Source organism: Rousettus aegyptiacus, unplaced genomic scaffold (genome assembly GCF_014176215.1).
Source record: "Rousettus aegyptiacus isolate mRouAeg1 unplaced genomic scaffold, mRouAeg1.p scaffold_m13_p_7, whole genome shotgun sequence".
Classification (NCBI taxonomy): domain Eukaryota; kingdom Metazoa; phylum Chordata; class Mammalia; order Chiroptera; family Pteropodidae; genus Rousettus; species Rousettus aegyptiacus.
The window spans coordinates 33,429,672-33,447,086 of NW_023416310.1; the positions used below are offsets into that span (position 1 = coordinate 33,429,672).

General features: G+C 31.5%; 1 protein-coding gene across 1 annotated transcript in view; it reads right to left on the reverse strand.

Moving 5' to 3' along the window:
• PSME4 (proteasome activator subunit 4) overlaps nt 1-17,415 on the reverse strand; it is an 83,854-nt gene that overhangs the window by 39,844 nt on the left and 26,595 nt on the right. Inside the window, exons 5-20 of the mRNA XM_016127455.2 lie at nt 17,089-17,238; nt 15,815-15,878; nt 15,198-15,272; nt 13,945-14,067; nt 12,012-12,104; nt 11,232-11,497; nt 8,612-8,798; nt 7,778-7,867; nt 7,026-7,090; nt 6,609-6,759; nt 4,844-4,942; nt 4,543-4,612; nt 4,018-4,085; nt 3,203-3,418; nt 2,453-2,610; nt 1,366-1,461 (exon numbers count right to left, since the gene is read on the reverse strand). Coding sequence (XP_015982941.1) covers nt 1,366-1,461; nt 2,453-2,610; nt 3,203-3,418; nt 4,018-4,085; nt 4,543-4,612; nt 4,844-4,942; nt 6,609-6,759; nt 7,026-7,090; nt 7,778-7,867; nt 8,612-8,798; nt 11,232-11,497; nt 12,012-12,104; nt 13,945-14,067; nt 15,198-15,272; nt 15,815-15,878; nt 17,089-17,238 — 1,971 coding nt within the window. The remainder of the gene's footprint in view (nt 1-1,365; nt 1,462-2,452; nt 2,611-3,202; nt 3,419-4,017; nt 4,086-4,542; nt 4,613-4,843; nt 4,943-6,608; nt 6,760-7,025; nt 7,091-7,777; nt 7,868-8,611; nt 8,799-11,231; nt 11,498-12,011; nt 12,105-13,944; nt 14,068-15,197; nt 15,273-15,814; nt 15,879-17,088; nt 17,239-17,415) is intronic.

Below are 17,415 nucleotides of genomic sequence, written 5' to 3' on the forward strand. Positions count from 1 at the left end.
GATATGAATTGCAACAGAAACCCCTAAGTCCCCTGAGCTGACCCTTCAGCAGTGCACCTAATGATCATTCAATACTAAAAATCTTCTAATCATATACACATAAGATACATGTCTTTGCTCTTAAATTATTAAATTAAATGACCATACGTCTCCTATTGTCAAAACATTCGAGCACGAATAATTTATTAATGTCATAAGTTACGTATGAAATCTCTATAGTATGCCATAAAAGAACTAAGTTCTTACTTTATTACAGGATCATCAGGAAAATCAAAACCATTTCTGTAGGTCTCATTTTAAAATAGTTTAAAATCAAATTCTCTTAAAATAATGAAATTTGGTAAAATTATTCTTATATCGAACTGTAATGAAAAAAATGTTCTTTAAAAGAATTTAGCAAATTCCTAGGTGAACTTATAACAGATTTTCTTACCTGAAATGACCCTACTTTTCTCTCTTAAATCTAATGCGCAATCTAAAGTTCAATGCCTACAAAGGAGTTTTTAGATTGAACTAAGTGGGAATTATGAAAAAGTATGAGTCCAAATAATGATTATGCAAAATATGAGAAAGACAAACAAGACACAATTTAAAACCACTCCTTGATGCTTTCTAAGATTTTTATTGCAAAATCAACAATTGCAAAAATTCTCTCCTTTGTGTTTTCTGAGGGGCAGGGCTTACTTATTTTTATGTGATTTTCATTAAATTGCTCAGCAATGAGATGTTGATGTTGAGAGAAGATGATTTAAGATGGTATACTGAAATGAGCAGCTATTTCCTTAATAAGTGAGCTAAAGTTAGATATTGCTAATTTCATTTAAACAATTTTTTTTCAACTTAAATGGTAACACTAACAATGAACTAAATCAGGACATTCATTCAAAATAATAATACTGTGAAAAGCACTTAAATTCATAAAAGCAACTTGGTAGATTTAATAAGTTTAAAATCATAATGAATAACACTGAACAAATTTTTATTAAAAAACACCCCAGGGTTTTTTTTTTGGTGCAAAATCCTTAATCAACATTGATTACAGACAAAAAAATTTATGTTTTTAAAGAGTATTTATCTTAATTAACTCAGTAAACTAACATATGAACTTAAAAATCTCCAAGTTCATATTTTAAAACTCATTAACACTGAAAGTTACCCCGGTATCATATGAAAATCTGAATAAGCCTTAAAATTTATAGACCTAAATTGTGCCTTAGGTATTGCTGGCCTAACAATTGACAAAAGTTAAAGTGGTACAGACACACACCAATAATAACAAAATCAGTGACTCATTATGTGACTAAGACTTAAATATATGCCAAATGGCAAAATAGCAAAATATGTAAAGTAGTTATTTTTACTTACAAGTTAGTAACTGGCTCTCCTTTCAGTGGAGGTAGGAGGTTTCCTGAGCCAATTAAACAGTTGTGCACTATAGTCAGACTCTGTAGAACATCATCTCTAGAAAAGATAAAAGGTATTTCCATATTTTAGAAGACGTCGAATCCCAATTTAACAAAAAGCCATGAATCTAGGGTGACGTACAAAAACTTCATCAAGTAGAGATATACAAAATTAAGACAAAGGAACAGCAAACGTCTACGCTTACCCACTTAATAATGCAAGGTAATTAACAGGTATTTACTGGTAATACTAGACCTACTTATAGTTAAACAAGCTCTAAATAATCTCTAGTAATGACAATTGCCCTTTGTGAAGTAATTCTGAATGTAATCAACTGTTTACTTATCACTACCACTAACAAAAATTAAAAACAGTATTACAGCGATCTTCTAGCATATTCCATTTTTTAAAAAGTCTAGCTAAACATTTACTCCAAAAAAGCAATTCTGTACTATATACTATATAGTTGACATAAGTCAATCATACTACTTACAAGCCCATTTCTACTAAATTTGCTATCAAAATTTCCTGATATTTGACACAGGAATTTTCTTATTATTATTTTAGGAACTTTCAAAGATTCAAACTACCAAAGTGTAATAGTCTCAAATAAATCTTGCTTATTAAAGCCCCTAGAGGGGGGGAAAAAAAATCTCCGAGATATTTATCAAAGTAATATTAATGACAATAATATGAACTAATAAAAAAAAACAATAAAATCAAAGCTAAATCTAGAAAAACAGGCATTTCCTTTCTAAGGGGCTAAACCTACACATACTTCCCAAAAGATGTATAAATGAAACTGGTAAGTAGAAGGTGCTAAAAACAAACTAAAAAGAAAATCTGTTTTTCTATTGTAAATGTATAAATATTATGTCAAAATTTCTGATATACAACACTATATTAAATGGTTTTATAATTATTATGGGAATATTCAAAACATACACTGAAAATGAATATATCAGATATGCCATAGAGAAAAGGAAAGACACAAAACGATTTTAATCTGCAACTATATAACACTAATTGATTATAAAAGAAAACTAACCTAGACATTTCAAGTTCTCCATCCCCACAATGCTGGAGTTTGATGAGCTCAGGCTGAAGAAAAGAGTCCAAGAGATAGAAGGCAAAAGCCACTTCATCGGAAGAAGGAACATGCCACTGGATTCCCAGATTCCACAAGTCCCCTGGTTTACCCCAGTCCTAGAAAAATCCAGCATTTTTAGCAGGTTAAGAAATTGAAAAAAATACATATGTACATAATTTAAAAGTTTTAAAAGAATATGTATAAGTAATCCAAACCAAAGGTAGCAAATAACACACAAAAAACGGCATGAAAATATATCACCCTTACATTATCACTCCTGAGAAAGTTCTCTCTAAAGAGGCACTCAAATATTAGTTTACTATAACAACAACAACAACAGTAAGTTTATATGATGCTACTGAGTTCCTCGATAAAATTATATGGAACTACAGAGGCTAGATATGGCATACCGAGTCATTTCACACAAAAAGAGAAAAAAGAACACTAGAGTTAGCTACAGTGCTATGCTGTACAAATTTAAAACATTCCAGGGAGTGCCTTTCTAGTTGCTAGATAGAATGGTTTCCCATTTGTGCATTGCTTAATAAAGCCAATTAGATCTTCAAACAAACATACATGCATCCCAATAAGTTTTAATAATCTACTTTAAAAGTGATGCTATAATACACAAGGAAAATACTCGCACTTTGAGACACATGAAAAATAATCTAATATATTCTTGAATCTTAAATTATTGAAAATGCTTGCCTTAATAGGAAAGTATTCAGAAGGAGGCTTGTCAAAGCCACCTGGGACACTGCAGTATTCTGTAGGGTAGATAAGTGTAGTAGAACGAAGAAGGTGATGCAGAAGGTTACAAGACAGAGTGTAACCCTGCTTACAGGTTAAATGTAGGGTTCTTTGGAGAATCTTTACAAGTTGTTCCCTATAAAGAAGCAACTTCTTCCCATCCACTCGAGTAATCTAAAAAGAGAACAGTGAAGATATTTTGATTAAAAGATCAAAAAATAATTAATGCAAAGGTCGACATTTGGCCACTAAAGTTGCCTAAAATAACTGTTCCTTAAAATAACTTTAATACACTTTAGGATTTTAATTATATTCTAACAATTAATTCAATAAGATAAAAACACATTTTCTGAGTATGCACTTTCATGTGCTATGCCACAATAATATTCTGTTCAAAAAAGTCATCTGCTTCAACAGACAAAACTTACATCGAATTTTTCTGTTCTTTGGTCCCTGAACTAATCCATAAAGGAAACTGAAGTCTGAATGATGGCCAAATTTAGAATGTAGAGGAAAAAAAATGGCCAAATTGGACCAAATTTTCAACTTCTGGGTTACCCATATTAGAATTAATTTGTAAAAAGTCAAGTACTGAATACAAAATAATCAACAATCACACTCCCTTGATAACAAGTAATTGGCATCTAATATCCTGTAGCCATATCAAAAATATCTAAAACTTAATGTCAATTTTTCAAAAACAAAAAACAAAAAACTAAAAGCTAGTCAGCATTTTGATAGTAATATTTTCTTATTCCAAAGATTTACAATACCTCAGACAATAGTTGGAGATTCCATAGTAATTCCTTGTCTAACTCTTCTTCATTTAATACATCATCATCTAAAAATGGGAAAAAAAGTATCAGGGGAAAAAAAACTATGTATTCAACTAATTGCATCATTTTTAAATGTTTATATTTTATATTTCTAATAGCTAAAAAATGTCTTTTAGGGAGATTTTTTATTCCTTCTTCCTAAAACTGAACTTCCTCCAGAGGAGTTAGAAACTCAATTTTCAAGAAAACATACCAACCAAGAAGTCTGCCTCTCCACATATCACAAAATGACTGATATTTTTGATGGCAAACTCAATGATTCTTGTATGAAAATATTAATTAAAGTAAAATTTCTAAGATATCTGTCAATATGCTGATACTTTATTTTGAGCAATTTTCCTCAAAACTATGATATTAAAATATTGCATAGCTCAAAGAATCTGTTTTCATCAACAGAGTTCTAAAAACCAAGCAAAAATTTATTTAGAATTGTAAATACAGAATGATAACCTCATGACTTACTCATTGTAAGCTGAGTGATAACACTGCAGCAGTGAGGAACAAATAGCTTCAAAGATTCCTCTGGGCAGCACTGAAAACATATTTGTATAAATATTAGTTTTTTTTGAAAAGCACAAATATTTAACAGTCAAAAAGTATCTACTAGCACTATTTTCAGTGGCAAATAAGGGCTGCAAGCAGCTACTGAAAGAACTATGTATTTGAAGTATAACAAACACATCTAATATAACTAACTTACATAAACCTGTTGGTTATCCATTCACTGATTCATCAGTCTAAAAAAATAAAAAAAACAACTCACCTTTACAGCAGCACGGCACATATCTGCCACCATACGGCCTGCTACTCTGGTTTCAAATATATGTGAAATAGAAAAATTAAAAACCTTCTGAAGGGCTACCTGTTATGATATTTAAAAAAGAAAAATTTCTAATCAGCAATTTAAGAAAATTAAACACCCTATAAAACATAAAAAAAATGATGTTCACTAAAGTATACTAAAAGTAACCGAAGTAACCATGCAGGAAATTTTTAGCCATTGAATTTTTAAGGATGTGTTTAATAATGTTACATTCATGTCTACAACCTTTGCATAAGGCCCTAACATGAACAAAACATTTGAGGCTCAAGATTTTATTTGCTACAAAAACACTAAACATAAAATCAGAGCTCCTGGAAGCAAATATAATTTATTTATCTTGTTGATTAATCCAATACAACAAAAACATTTTTGAAACATCTAATATTTATATTTTATCAGCCTGACAACTACAAACTATAAAAATTTACCTCTAATCTAAAAAAGACTTGAAGCAATATATTTAATTTTATAATCAAGTCACAATTTTAATTGCTCAATGGAAGAATGAGCTCTAGATGTGGATTAATAATGCTGAAAATTATAAACAATTCCTTTCAAAAGAGTTTGATTTTAAATGATATTTACATTAATTTCTTCATACTTACATAATCTTAGTAAGCATTTCATGCAGCTGCAAGACAGTTTAGTTTTTTAACCAAATGAAACAAACTGAACAGTGACAATCTCAGATGAAGAAAGAAGAAATGGAAATAAAGCGTGGTATTAAAGACTACTGTCCATAACAGGTATCAACCAGTATCGAATGAGTGTTGGCAGATGTCTTATGAGGACAAACTATTTCTCATTCATCATGGTTTGCCAGATTTTTATATTTAGTATTTAATTTCTATCATGTGAAAGCATAAATAATTTCCAAAACTTTTCTCATAAATAGTATTTAATTTTAAATTTTAAAAACACAGTCGATTCGTGTTATCTGCAGTAGTTATGTTCATATAGTTGATGTGAGTACTGAATTATCAAATACTAATTAATTGCTAGCTAACAAAACCATTGCTCCTAAGGGAAATACAGAATTATGTTCCTACAAGTCTCTGATTATGTTTTCATCAACAGATGATTTTTGTTTTACGTGTATTTTTGTTTAAAGCCACCTTACTTAATATATATTGTTGATTCTTTAACAATGAACTCAAAGTTGACAGCACTATAACTCATGCCTGAATAAAGCTTATTAAAACATGTTATTTTCTCCATTAGACACATCACAACTCTCTTATCTTAGAACGGTAGACAGTGCTTCAGCACTATTCTTGGGGGCCGTTTTTAGACAGAAAAGTCATCAAGAAAAAGCACAAAAATGTGAAAAATCTGGCACTCAATAGACAAAAAGGACACTTTGTTACAGTACGAAAGCTGAAACAAGAAGGCACCATGTCACCTTATTCAATTTTGGCTGGGAACATGGGCAAATGAGATTTTTTGCCACTTTACACATATGCACAAGATTGCTGCTACTATTGATTTAGGGATTACAAATAAATTTAAGTAGGTAGGTAAATCTGCAAACACAGAATTTGTGAATAATGAGGATCAACTGTGTATCTTTTTCAAATTTTGGTACGGAAAGAAAGGATATACTGGCATTGATATACACACTTAAAATAATTTGAAGTTCAATTTTAAAAACATCAAATAAAACTAAAAGATTGGAATTTAATTTTTTGTAGTAATGAATTCTTACCATAAATATTTCTTTGGAACATTGAGTGAGGATTGTACTAAATGTAGAAGACAGACCTAATTCGACTAAACTCTCCAAGTGAGTCATTTTCTCAGTTTCTGTTTCTTCTCTTGTTTGCTCCAATGTGCTACTTTCTATAAGTCCAAAGCATCTAAACAATGCAAAGAAAGTATAATTTTAGCAACTAAAAGCTGGCTGAACACTGCTAATGATTAAATACTGTCATGACTATTCGAGTAATATCTACTTAATTTGTACATGGCTCACAAATCAATTCACCTTTTGTAACTTTAGAAGTATCATCCTGGGGTAGTAGTTAAATACAGGTTGTAATGCAGGAATAGACTAAAATTGCTGGTACAGAACAATTATTTTTTTGAAAGTCAGATAAAGGGCAGGTCTGAGGTACATGCTCACCTGTCCATAAACTGTAAGACGAAATCCTCAAATTCAGCTGTTGCTGAACAAAGTTCTCGTTCTACCTATAACATGTTAATGTGAGAAAAAATTTTAAATGGCCTCTGATATTTTACTCTGAACTAATGAAACTCAATTATGGCCTGCAAAATAGATATAACACATTATTATATTGCATACTGTGAGAAACAACACCATCATCACATATCATGTACTTAGAATAACTCAATCTACTCCTTCCAGGAGCCAAAATAAGAACTAACTTATTTTCTATGGGCCAAGCAAGAAGTAAAGCAGCCATTTTTATTATTAATTACATTTTTTAAACAGTTTCAAACTACTGGCTTATGTGTAAAAGGGATTATCTCTCACTATTTCAACATCCAAATGACAAAAGTAGAACATTTCTGCATTAAAGAAAATAGTTCTAAAAGAACCAGAGCAATAAACAAAATTTCTCTGCCAATCCCCTCAATAGATTTATCACTAATACAAGATGGAAAAACAAACCACCACCACCTTTGTGTAACATTAAAAAATGACCAAAAAACCCAAAACCCTAAAATATACCTCTAGATGTCAAAATAGCAATGACACAGACTTCCATTGATATTGCTGCAGTTACAAAAATGAAATTTTAATTTGTTAGCATCTATCCAAAGTTGCTTTCAAACTATCAAATTTGCCATGCATATACAATAAGAATTAGAACAAAATTAACCAATCTCTTTACAATCAGAAAGCATCCTTACTTCTGTAAGGTCATTTCTTTCTTGTAGTATAGATGAACAATCTACTAAAGGCACCAGAGTGGAAAATGTTGCTATAAACTGGAATGTAATCTGTGGGAAAATGAAACAAATTTAACATAAATCACTTAATTCTAGTTCAAAAATACAAGCATGTGATAATCTACAATAAATAAAGTATCCAAATAAATTATCTTGCGGGAAATCCTACAACAATTTTTCTTAAAATTTTTCTCTTAGAATTGAACATTTCAAGGTTTTTCACAATGAACTGTTATTTTTTAATACAATTATACTACATTTATTTTCATATACTTATTAGGTTTAAGCACAAAATTCTCCAACCTTTGTCACAGAGAAGTTACTTTGCCTCCCACCTAAAACATGTAACAGCAACTAAGGGTAAACAGTAAATACTAATGCAAAAGCCAGAGACCAGAACCATTGTTTTAAGTCAGGAGATAAGTGTATAAGCAGGATCTGACATTTCACACTCAGTAACTTGTGTTATGCCCGTTACCAGTGTAGATGAAGGGAAGGACAAATGATCATATTTTACGAATTTTGATGACTCTAATTAAAGAACTTAGTTAATAAATGAGCTTTAAAACATCAAATGATCATTAAATGCATATAGGTTACATCAAATTACTTTGAAAGGAAGATGTCATATAGATCAACTGTCCACAGATCTAAACTTGGACATCTACAGATATATGCTATTATTAACAAAATTTACATTGAATTACGTTCTAAAGAGTATTCAAAGAAAAATTACAGGATGTCCATTTCCACAATTATATCTTAGATACAAAACAGAATGATAAATATACTCACCATACATTTACTAAAGTCATTTGGATCCACCCCAGGCAATGCTCTCATCAACAGAGGTAGCATATGTGTTGGACCTTCAGGAAACCATTTGCCTCCCGATACCAAACTGCGGGCTACTCCAATTACACAGCTTAAAGTAGCTGTGAGCTGGTGAGGTTCTGTTAAAGTCTCTAGTGCAGGATATGTTCTACAGTTTGGAAACAGAATTTTAAAATATTTCCATCACAGATAAGCATATATAACACATTAAATATACAAAATTCATAAAATGGATTTTGGTTGAAAGGTCTGTAGCTAGTAGAATATTTTTCTTTTCTCTTCTTTTTTTTTTGAAGTAGAAAAGAAAAGCTTTATTAGAAGGGAAAGTACACTTCCAAATGTAGAAGCAGGACCGAGCAAGACAAGCGTAGCTCAAAAGGCCTAGCAGAATATTCTAAGTGAATATTTGCTCTTAAAATTAACAGAATTACACAAATAAAGGAAAGGTACATGTTTCCTCAATCCTCTGCCATCTTACTACCCTTTTCCATGTAAATTCCACAGTGAAAAAGACAAAAACTGGTACATTTTTATGTTATTCCAGCCATCTTAATCCACTTTCATATTACAAAAGGACAGCATCTAATCTAATGGTCAATGATTAGTAGAATTCAGGAATAACAAGTTACAACTAGTCCCCTCTCTCCCCTTTTATAGGAAAACTATCTTACTAAAATATTGAAATTCTATTTTATACTTTTAAAAAGATTGTTATTTTAACATTGGAAATCAGCTATCAAAAATGTCTGATAATATTCCTGACACTAGAGAGAATAAATTGAGGGGAATAAGACGAATACAATCTTTGATCACTAAGTAAGTATTTAAGAGCCAATAACAATCATGTTACTCTCTTTGATTTGATGATTTCGCTTTCAAGAATCTCTCCTACAAGAAGAAAAAAATCTAAAATGCAGTCATTTTAAATTCCTCTTAATCAGAAAAGATATGTAATGGAAATTTCTTTATAAATAAGAAAAAAGGAGAATTTATAACTGGGATAAGAAAATAACCAGACCTATGCTTATTTTAAAAGATGAAAACATATGAAACTCTTTAGGAGATATAAAACTAAGTGTTTAAATATTTTCCTACATTTGCACTTTTCATAGACCTTTTTGTGTTTATAAAGGAAAATATGCTTTAAAACAAGGTAGTTATGCCACTTCTAAACAAAACAAAAATTACAATTAAAGAGTCTCAAAAAATGTCATTATATTGTCAATGAAATAGTTATCTTGGCCAAGCATTCACCATTCAATATGCTGAAAATTAAATTTGCCCAAAAATTGAGAACTAAAGACAATTGTTCCTTCTACTAAAAATATATCTCACTATTCACAATTCATCAGCTCGACAACAGTGATATAAAGCAGAACAAAGGGGAAGTTCAAAACACGCCAAACTTCAAAATTTTAACTATGCAAACAGCTAAAGTCTCTCCTTAGAATGAAGTCTCTCCTCTCCAAGGAACATCAAGAGACCTGCCACTGTTAGCTTCTGCTACCCCATAGAGGCCAAACAGTAAAGAACATTAGGAATTGAAGTCAGAATAGAAACTGCCTAACTTTCCCATTCCATTTCCTAATTAAGCTATAGGTGCTGGAAGAGTTTCAGTGCCCCAAGGCGTGCACACAAAACTAGGAGAGGTTGAGAAAGTGAGATACAACTTCACTTCAATATTTATGGCAATAACTATAGGGTAAGATAGCTTAAGCAACTCAAATTTAGTCAAGATTTTTAACTGGATACCCTTCTCCAAATAAATATGACCAATTATCTTGTGTCAACACTGAACCAGAAAACAGACTGTCATCTGTATTCTGCCACTAAGGACCCTGGACAAATCTGAGTTTTATGGAACTCAGTATGTTAGCATCTTCTGGGCTCTAAAAGCTAATTATCCACTTTTGACAAAGACATTTAGAGAGAAATCATAAAGTTCAAGCTCAGGCAGCAGAAGAATAACAAAAAAAGCTAACGTAATCTGCCATGAAAACTCAAAACAATTGAGAGTAGCTCTCTCTTTGGAAGCACACCAGGCCTTATACTGTAAGTGACTAGGCAAATGGAGAACTATTTTTGTTACTGTTTCAACATAAAAAATAAAATGAATGTGGTAAGATCTATCCTGTAGAAAAAATACACATGAGATTATAAAATACATCAAAATAATAAAGATCACCAAATTTTCTTCTGCATCACTTATTCTAAGAAATAATAGAAATCCAAGATTACTTTCACTGCCATGTTCACAATATTTGGTGACACATTTTGATGAAAATAAAAAACAGCCAGAGCTTAATTTATGAGCAAAAACTTTAGTAATTCAAATGTGCAAATAATCCAAAATACTTATTTTATCCATTTCATGTCAAATTTCTTTTCTCTACAATAAACCTTTAGCAAGTCACTAATCATTATGTTAAAATGTCTTGCTTCTCCAGAAAAAGGAAGAAGCAACAAGATAGCAAAATAGAAGCCACAGAAAAGAAAACCAAGCAGAACAAAAGAGGGAAGAAAAAAACAGAATAACCAGCCACAGCTGAGACTTCGACAAAACACATAAAGCCACACTTACCTTTCAAGTACAGGGGGTATTACTAACTCAGGTCTCATAAGTGCAAGATTCTGCAGAGCCTGGGCTGCTTCTAAACTACCAGTTTTGCTAAACATAGCCAAGAGGACTGGCTGAATAATGCATTGTACAAAGTCTGTAACATCTTGATCAGTAAGCTTATGGCTATCAGGCACAGGTGTTATCCAGGAAGGCTTCTTGTATCTTTCACGATGCAATCTTCTAACAACACTGTTTGGCAACCGCTGAAGTAGTTTCATTAACTTGTTCTGGGGACACAGAAGCAAAAAGTCCTAGGTGAGTTCTATTTCCCACATAGGTATTAATGGTTCCTCTGTGTTCTCTCAAGTAAAGACTTTTAAAATAATAGCTTTTATAATCTTACTACAAAGACCTGGATGGTATATCTCAATAGAATAAAATACTCTTACCAATTAACTATTAATAATAATCAACACAAATGTATTTCAAATTTCAGTTTTAACTTCTAGCGCCATGAAAAGTCATTACAAAAAAACAAAAACAAAAACTGACACAATAAAACTGAAAATATAATTTAAGGCTTTGGTGGCATTTTTGTCACCAGTTACCTTACCAGTATTATCTTAATTTGTTTATATATGATATTTGAATACAGTAACTTAATTTGAACTGAATCACTTACATACAGCCAAACCTTAAATAAAGGACAGAAAATGTATTACAGGTTACACAACAGGCAATAGTCACATGTGACCGTATCTTAAAAAATTCTAAACCCTAGAGTAAAAAATGAACACTCACCAGCCAGCGCCCATTATTAGAAGGATGGTAAAAAGATGTGATGCTGTTAAACAGACCAGTCAGATGTTTTTGTACGAGCTTACTTGGTCCACCCTGTTCAGATAAAAGAGTAAAAATATCAGCACCCATATTATACTAGGTATAATTAAAATTAAAAGGGTTAATAGGCCCAGGCCTACACAGACATCTCTAATGTGGCTCATGATCATTCCACTGACAAAAATCTATTCTACCTCTAAATATGAGTAAATACCATTTTCCAATGAACTTCATACAAGTTAATTCAAAACATTCTACTAAAAACAAGGGCAACTTACTGAAGCCAAATCAGAAAATTAAAAAGATATTTTTCAATTTAGGATAACAGTATCTTTTACTCTTATGCAATCAAGTAACTTGTCACTAAGATTATCATCTTTAAAAAACCAAGAATGGTAACATCAGGCATAAAAACATTCCTCAAATGATTCAAGAATTGGATTTCTCATGGCAGGATGTGTGAAGAGGTGAGATTTACATAAATGCATTAAAATATTTTATTATCACTTCTAAATGTTTCAAATGATAGTAGATCTGATACATGTGATGGCATTTTGACTCAAAAGAAAAAAATTTTTCTTAATCTATTGCTAAAACAAATATATAAAACAACCAACCAAACAACAACATAATCTGGGGGCAAATGAGGAAAAAGCTAGCATTCATTTTATCAAGTTTAACAGCCTTAGAGATAAAGGACTGACTACACCTTGGCCTGGAAACCACTGATCTGTCTCAAGATAATCTTTTAATAAACAGCACAGACCTAATGATACAATGTCTTATTAGGAACCTGCCTTCCTACTAAAATGAAATCCATGTTCATGTTTTCCAATCTAGAATAGAGACCATAATTCCATAGTAAAATACCAAGAAAAAAAATTTAAATTGTAACAGCACTTAGCATCACTGATTTTTAATTATAGTCAATATTCATATTTAACACAAAATGAAGCTCCTAATGAGAATGACTATATAAGAAAGAACAGCAACATTTTAACTAAAATAAGGCTGATACTACTCACTAATTCTGTGGCTCCTGAAAAACAAGTTCCAACTCACTGATTATGTAAGAAGATAGCAAGCATCCAAGAGATTTTGTTCTTATTGCGTATCAGAAAGAAAATGGGATTTTTCACTCTTTAATAATAATGAAATAGCAAAACCTGGGGGGGCTGGAATTTCCTTTTTTTTTTAATCTTACAATAACATTTAGGAGCTAAACTTCTCCAACCATTCTCCCTTTTCCACAGAAACAACCAATACCAAACAACCAACCAAACAACTACATAATCTGGGAGAAAATAACACACAGATTGTTCAAAGAGACAGCCATAGAAGATATATGAATGACAATCCAGAAAATTATAGTATCAAGTTGTTCTATATCCTTATTTGAAAGATAATGTTGAAATACAAATGTGGATATATTTTTACTTTTCTTCCATGTGTCGGTAAAATAATCTTTTGTACTTTTCCCTTCACTGAGATCACTCTGTCAATAATCTTTGTGTTCAGTGTAATGTTTCATGTGAACATTGACACTAAATGCATTGATTCTGTTCATATGCAGAACCCTGAGTTTTAACTCCACCTTTATCATTCTCAATTTGACCTTGGGAAAGTCTAATCTATGAGTCTGGTTCCTGGTCTGTAAAACAGTCACAGACATTCTGAATATCTCAAAACTCTGAACTTTTGATTATTTTTAAGGTCTACTGGTTATAGAGAGTTACAAATGGTACATTATGACTACATTATGGGGCTGAAAATATCCAAGAATCAAATGACCAACTAAGCCACTAAAACTGACTTAAGTGATTATACAGAACTTCTGTATGGTTAATACAAAATTTAGATGAACTATATAAAGCAAATATAATCTATTACAAACCATCATGGCAGTGATCCATATTACTGCATGTCCTATATCATAAGCATTTGTTAAAAATCTTGGGACTAACACTTGACTGCTTCCCACTGGGAGGTTCAAGCTTCTCAGAATTCTTGTAAATATCTTAAATAAAAAAAAAAAAAAAGAATTAAGAACATTTACAGCTACCAAATAACTCTTTCCTTAAGTGTTATATATTAATGTTATTTATTGGATTCATCCTCTTTGGTCAGTTTTAAAGCAAATTATATACGGCTTAGTAATCTGCTTTATTCTTTAAAAATTATATATGTCTATAAACTTTAAAAATTGACACTCTGAGGTCATAGGCATGTGGATACGAAGAGGCTATATCTACATACCCAAACAAGAGAAATGAGATATAGTAAAACATAAAAAAGTAGAACATAGATAACTGCAGTTAAATATGAAATATTTTGACTTCTCTCTAAATTCACAAAAAGTTATTTTCCTATACTCTCCATGCTGACAATACACAAAATGGGAATATCTTTGACAACTTACTTTTCCTCTCTAAATTTTAACACTGATTTGATTTTTTCCCTTAAAATTTGCATTTTAATCTGTTGTTTAATAACTTCTTTTTAAAACAATTAAATTTATATTTTAAATCTACAGATAAGGGGCCCAAACATGTAGAAATATTACTTCTTAGACTCGACTGGCCAGCAACAGAGGAAGACAGCATGAGCAAAAGCAAACAGAGCATCTGCCTTCCTCTGGTGGACCCTAGCCCAGCTCTACTGTCACTGCGTGCATCAGAATCACCTGGATGCCCCACTCTGGCCCTCCTGAAGCTCCACAGGTGATTCTACTATAGGTGAAACAGCAAAGATGTGATATTAAGAAAACTGAACCTAAAGACATTCTAATTTTATTTACCCTAGAAAAACATACGTGATCCAAAAAGTGGAGAACACACCATAACGGCAATCAAATACAATACTAGAATTCATTGGAAGGCTGGACTGTTTGACCCCCTGAATAATATACTTAGTGCTTTCAAAATTACCCACTCTTACAGGTAAGACAAAAATCACAGATTTCTGATATCTTGACATAATCCAATTTGTTTTTAAAAATAAAGGATCCACCCAATAAATTATGTTTTTATTAATCGTAAAAAAAAATATTTTATGTCGTGCCAGGAATTAGTACACAAAACGCACTTCTCCTTAAAGACATAAAAGTGATGTCAGTAATATTGTATATGTACAAATGTTCTTAATTACCTTTGGTACATAGGGATCCCAGTCTATGTACCCTATATTATCTGTAGCCAATCGAGCAAAGAGATTTACTAGTTGCTAAAAGTAAACAAAAAAAGACAGTTAAGTAAATACATTTGTTGTTGTTTTTACATGTCATAGTCACACCCCTTATTCACTTCTTCTTTTTAGCAATCATTGTTAGCATAACTTAATATATGGTTTATAACTCAGTTTTTAAAACTCTCCAAATTTAAGTTCTAATTCTCATCACCCATTGAAAATCAACTGCAGTTGAAATGCCTAGAAAAAGGGAAATGACAAAGCATCATTCACAATACACACAGAAAATTTAATCCAATAAGCAGGTAAAAAACATCCACTATGCGTCTGGCACTGTGCTAGCTGAGGGTACGAGGAGACAAACAACAGGGCCTTGTATTTCATGTATTTTATATTACAAGTGTATACTTCTACACAAAATTAAAACATGTTTACTTCTGTTATAATACAGCAAATAAAATTTTAAAAACTGATAACACTGCTAACAGTCAATTCTAGGGAACTAAAGTTCTTTATCAAATGATTTCATGTATTTACTTCCAAACTAAAAAGTATAAGAGGCAAAATAGGATACTCACCCCCTCCCACTGTGGGAGATTTTGCACTGAAACCCAAAGGCCAATTAATTCATCAAACCAAAGTCTGAAGAAGAAAAATGTTGTTATGAATAGCAAGGGATTTATAGAAAGTGGTTCAAAGCCTGGTATCCTTTGTATTTTATAATCTATTATTCTTACTGATAACTATACAACCTAGAAAAAATAATACTGAAAGTTACAAACTTAATGGAACAAAGGACTATTTTTGTCTGAATACTCCCCTTTCAATTTATTTACATGAAAAGACTAACCTCATGAAACTTCGACTTCATTGTTAAGTAATTACTGTCCACTCCTAGCACTGTTTATAAGCTTCTCCTTCCTCTCCCTGCCTTTCTCCTTTAATACTTTCCTATTACTACATGTTCCTGCAACTCTGCCTTACTTTCTTGTCTTTAATAAGCCAATTAGTAATTAACACTATCAAACAGCACTATAGTAAGTGTTCCATAAAAAAAATGAGCCACAAAGTATTAGTTGCAATTAAATTATAGCAGGGGAAAACTATCTCAAATTAAAAAAAATGGAAGAAAATACAGGGGCAAGAAAATGTCTGAATATTATTAATCAATCTTTTAAAATGTCAAAGACATTACAAGTTTTTAGAATTTTTGAATTAAAATTAAATTTTAACAACTATACAGCTATATACAAAATTTCTGATTTGAAAGAAATAAAAGATTTGGCATCTCATTCTAGGAAACATGGTATAGGGGGGTCTAAGCATGAACCCGTAACACAGTGATAATTACTACTACCCTTCCAATCTTTTTTTTCACCCTTTTCCCTTTTTTATAAAAGGACCATCTAAATGTTCTTCATTCTAGAGTCTATTATACACCTATAACTTAATGGTACAAAGACAAGAAAAAGTTTTAAAAAATTTAAGAGACCCAAGAAAAACTACAAATGATGAGGGTTAAAACCAAATTTTAGGAAACCATTTTTCCTTTCCCTAAACTCTATGTAATTTAACATTTCTATCACTACCTATTGACATTTTCCATTCCTTTTTGCATTTATTATTCCTTCTCTCTCGATTTCTTAAAGCCCTTCTCTTCCTTGGCTCGACATACAAGTACTATTCCCTATTTACAATATTGTATTTAACTGTTTTAGCTTTCACACACTTCAAGTATCAATATAATGATTCAGTTACTAAATTTTTTTTTTACTTATTGCTTTACTAGTTTGCCTGTATATCTTTATTTCCTGCTATATTCTAGAATTTGTCAAGATATGTATATACTTACTTAAAACCTTTATGATGAAGTTCTGGAGGAAGGGAGGTAGGAAGAAATATTTCAAAATAAGTGATGGCCTTTTGCATTGTTACATCAAAAGGGCACATTAAAGGCCGCCATTCTTCTAGCATCTCAGCTGTTGCATCTGCTGGAAAATATCTAATAACAAACAAGGTTTTCGTGTACCTGTTCATTGGCTAAAAGCTCTACAACATTAACATACAACTGACAAAAAATGGGGGAGGAGAGGAATGAATTTCATAGGACATATTACACACTACAAATGTCAAGTTAGCCTAGAAGAAACACGTTTCTACAATTCTATATACCCTTACA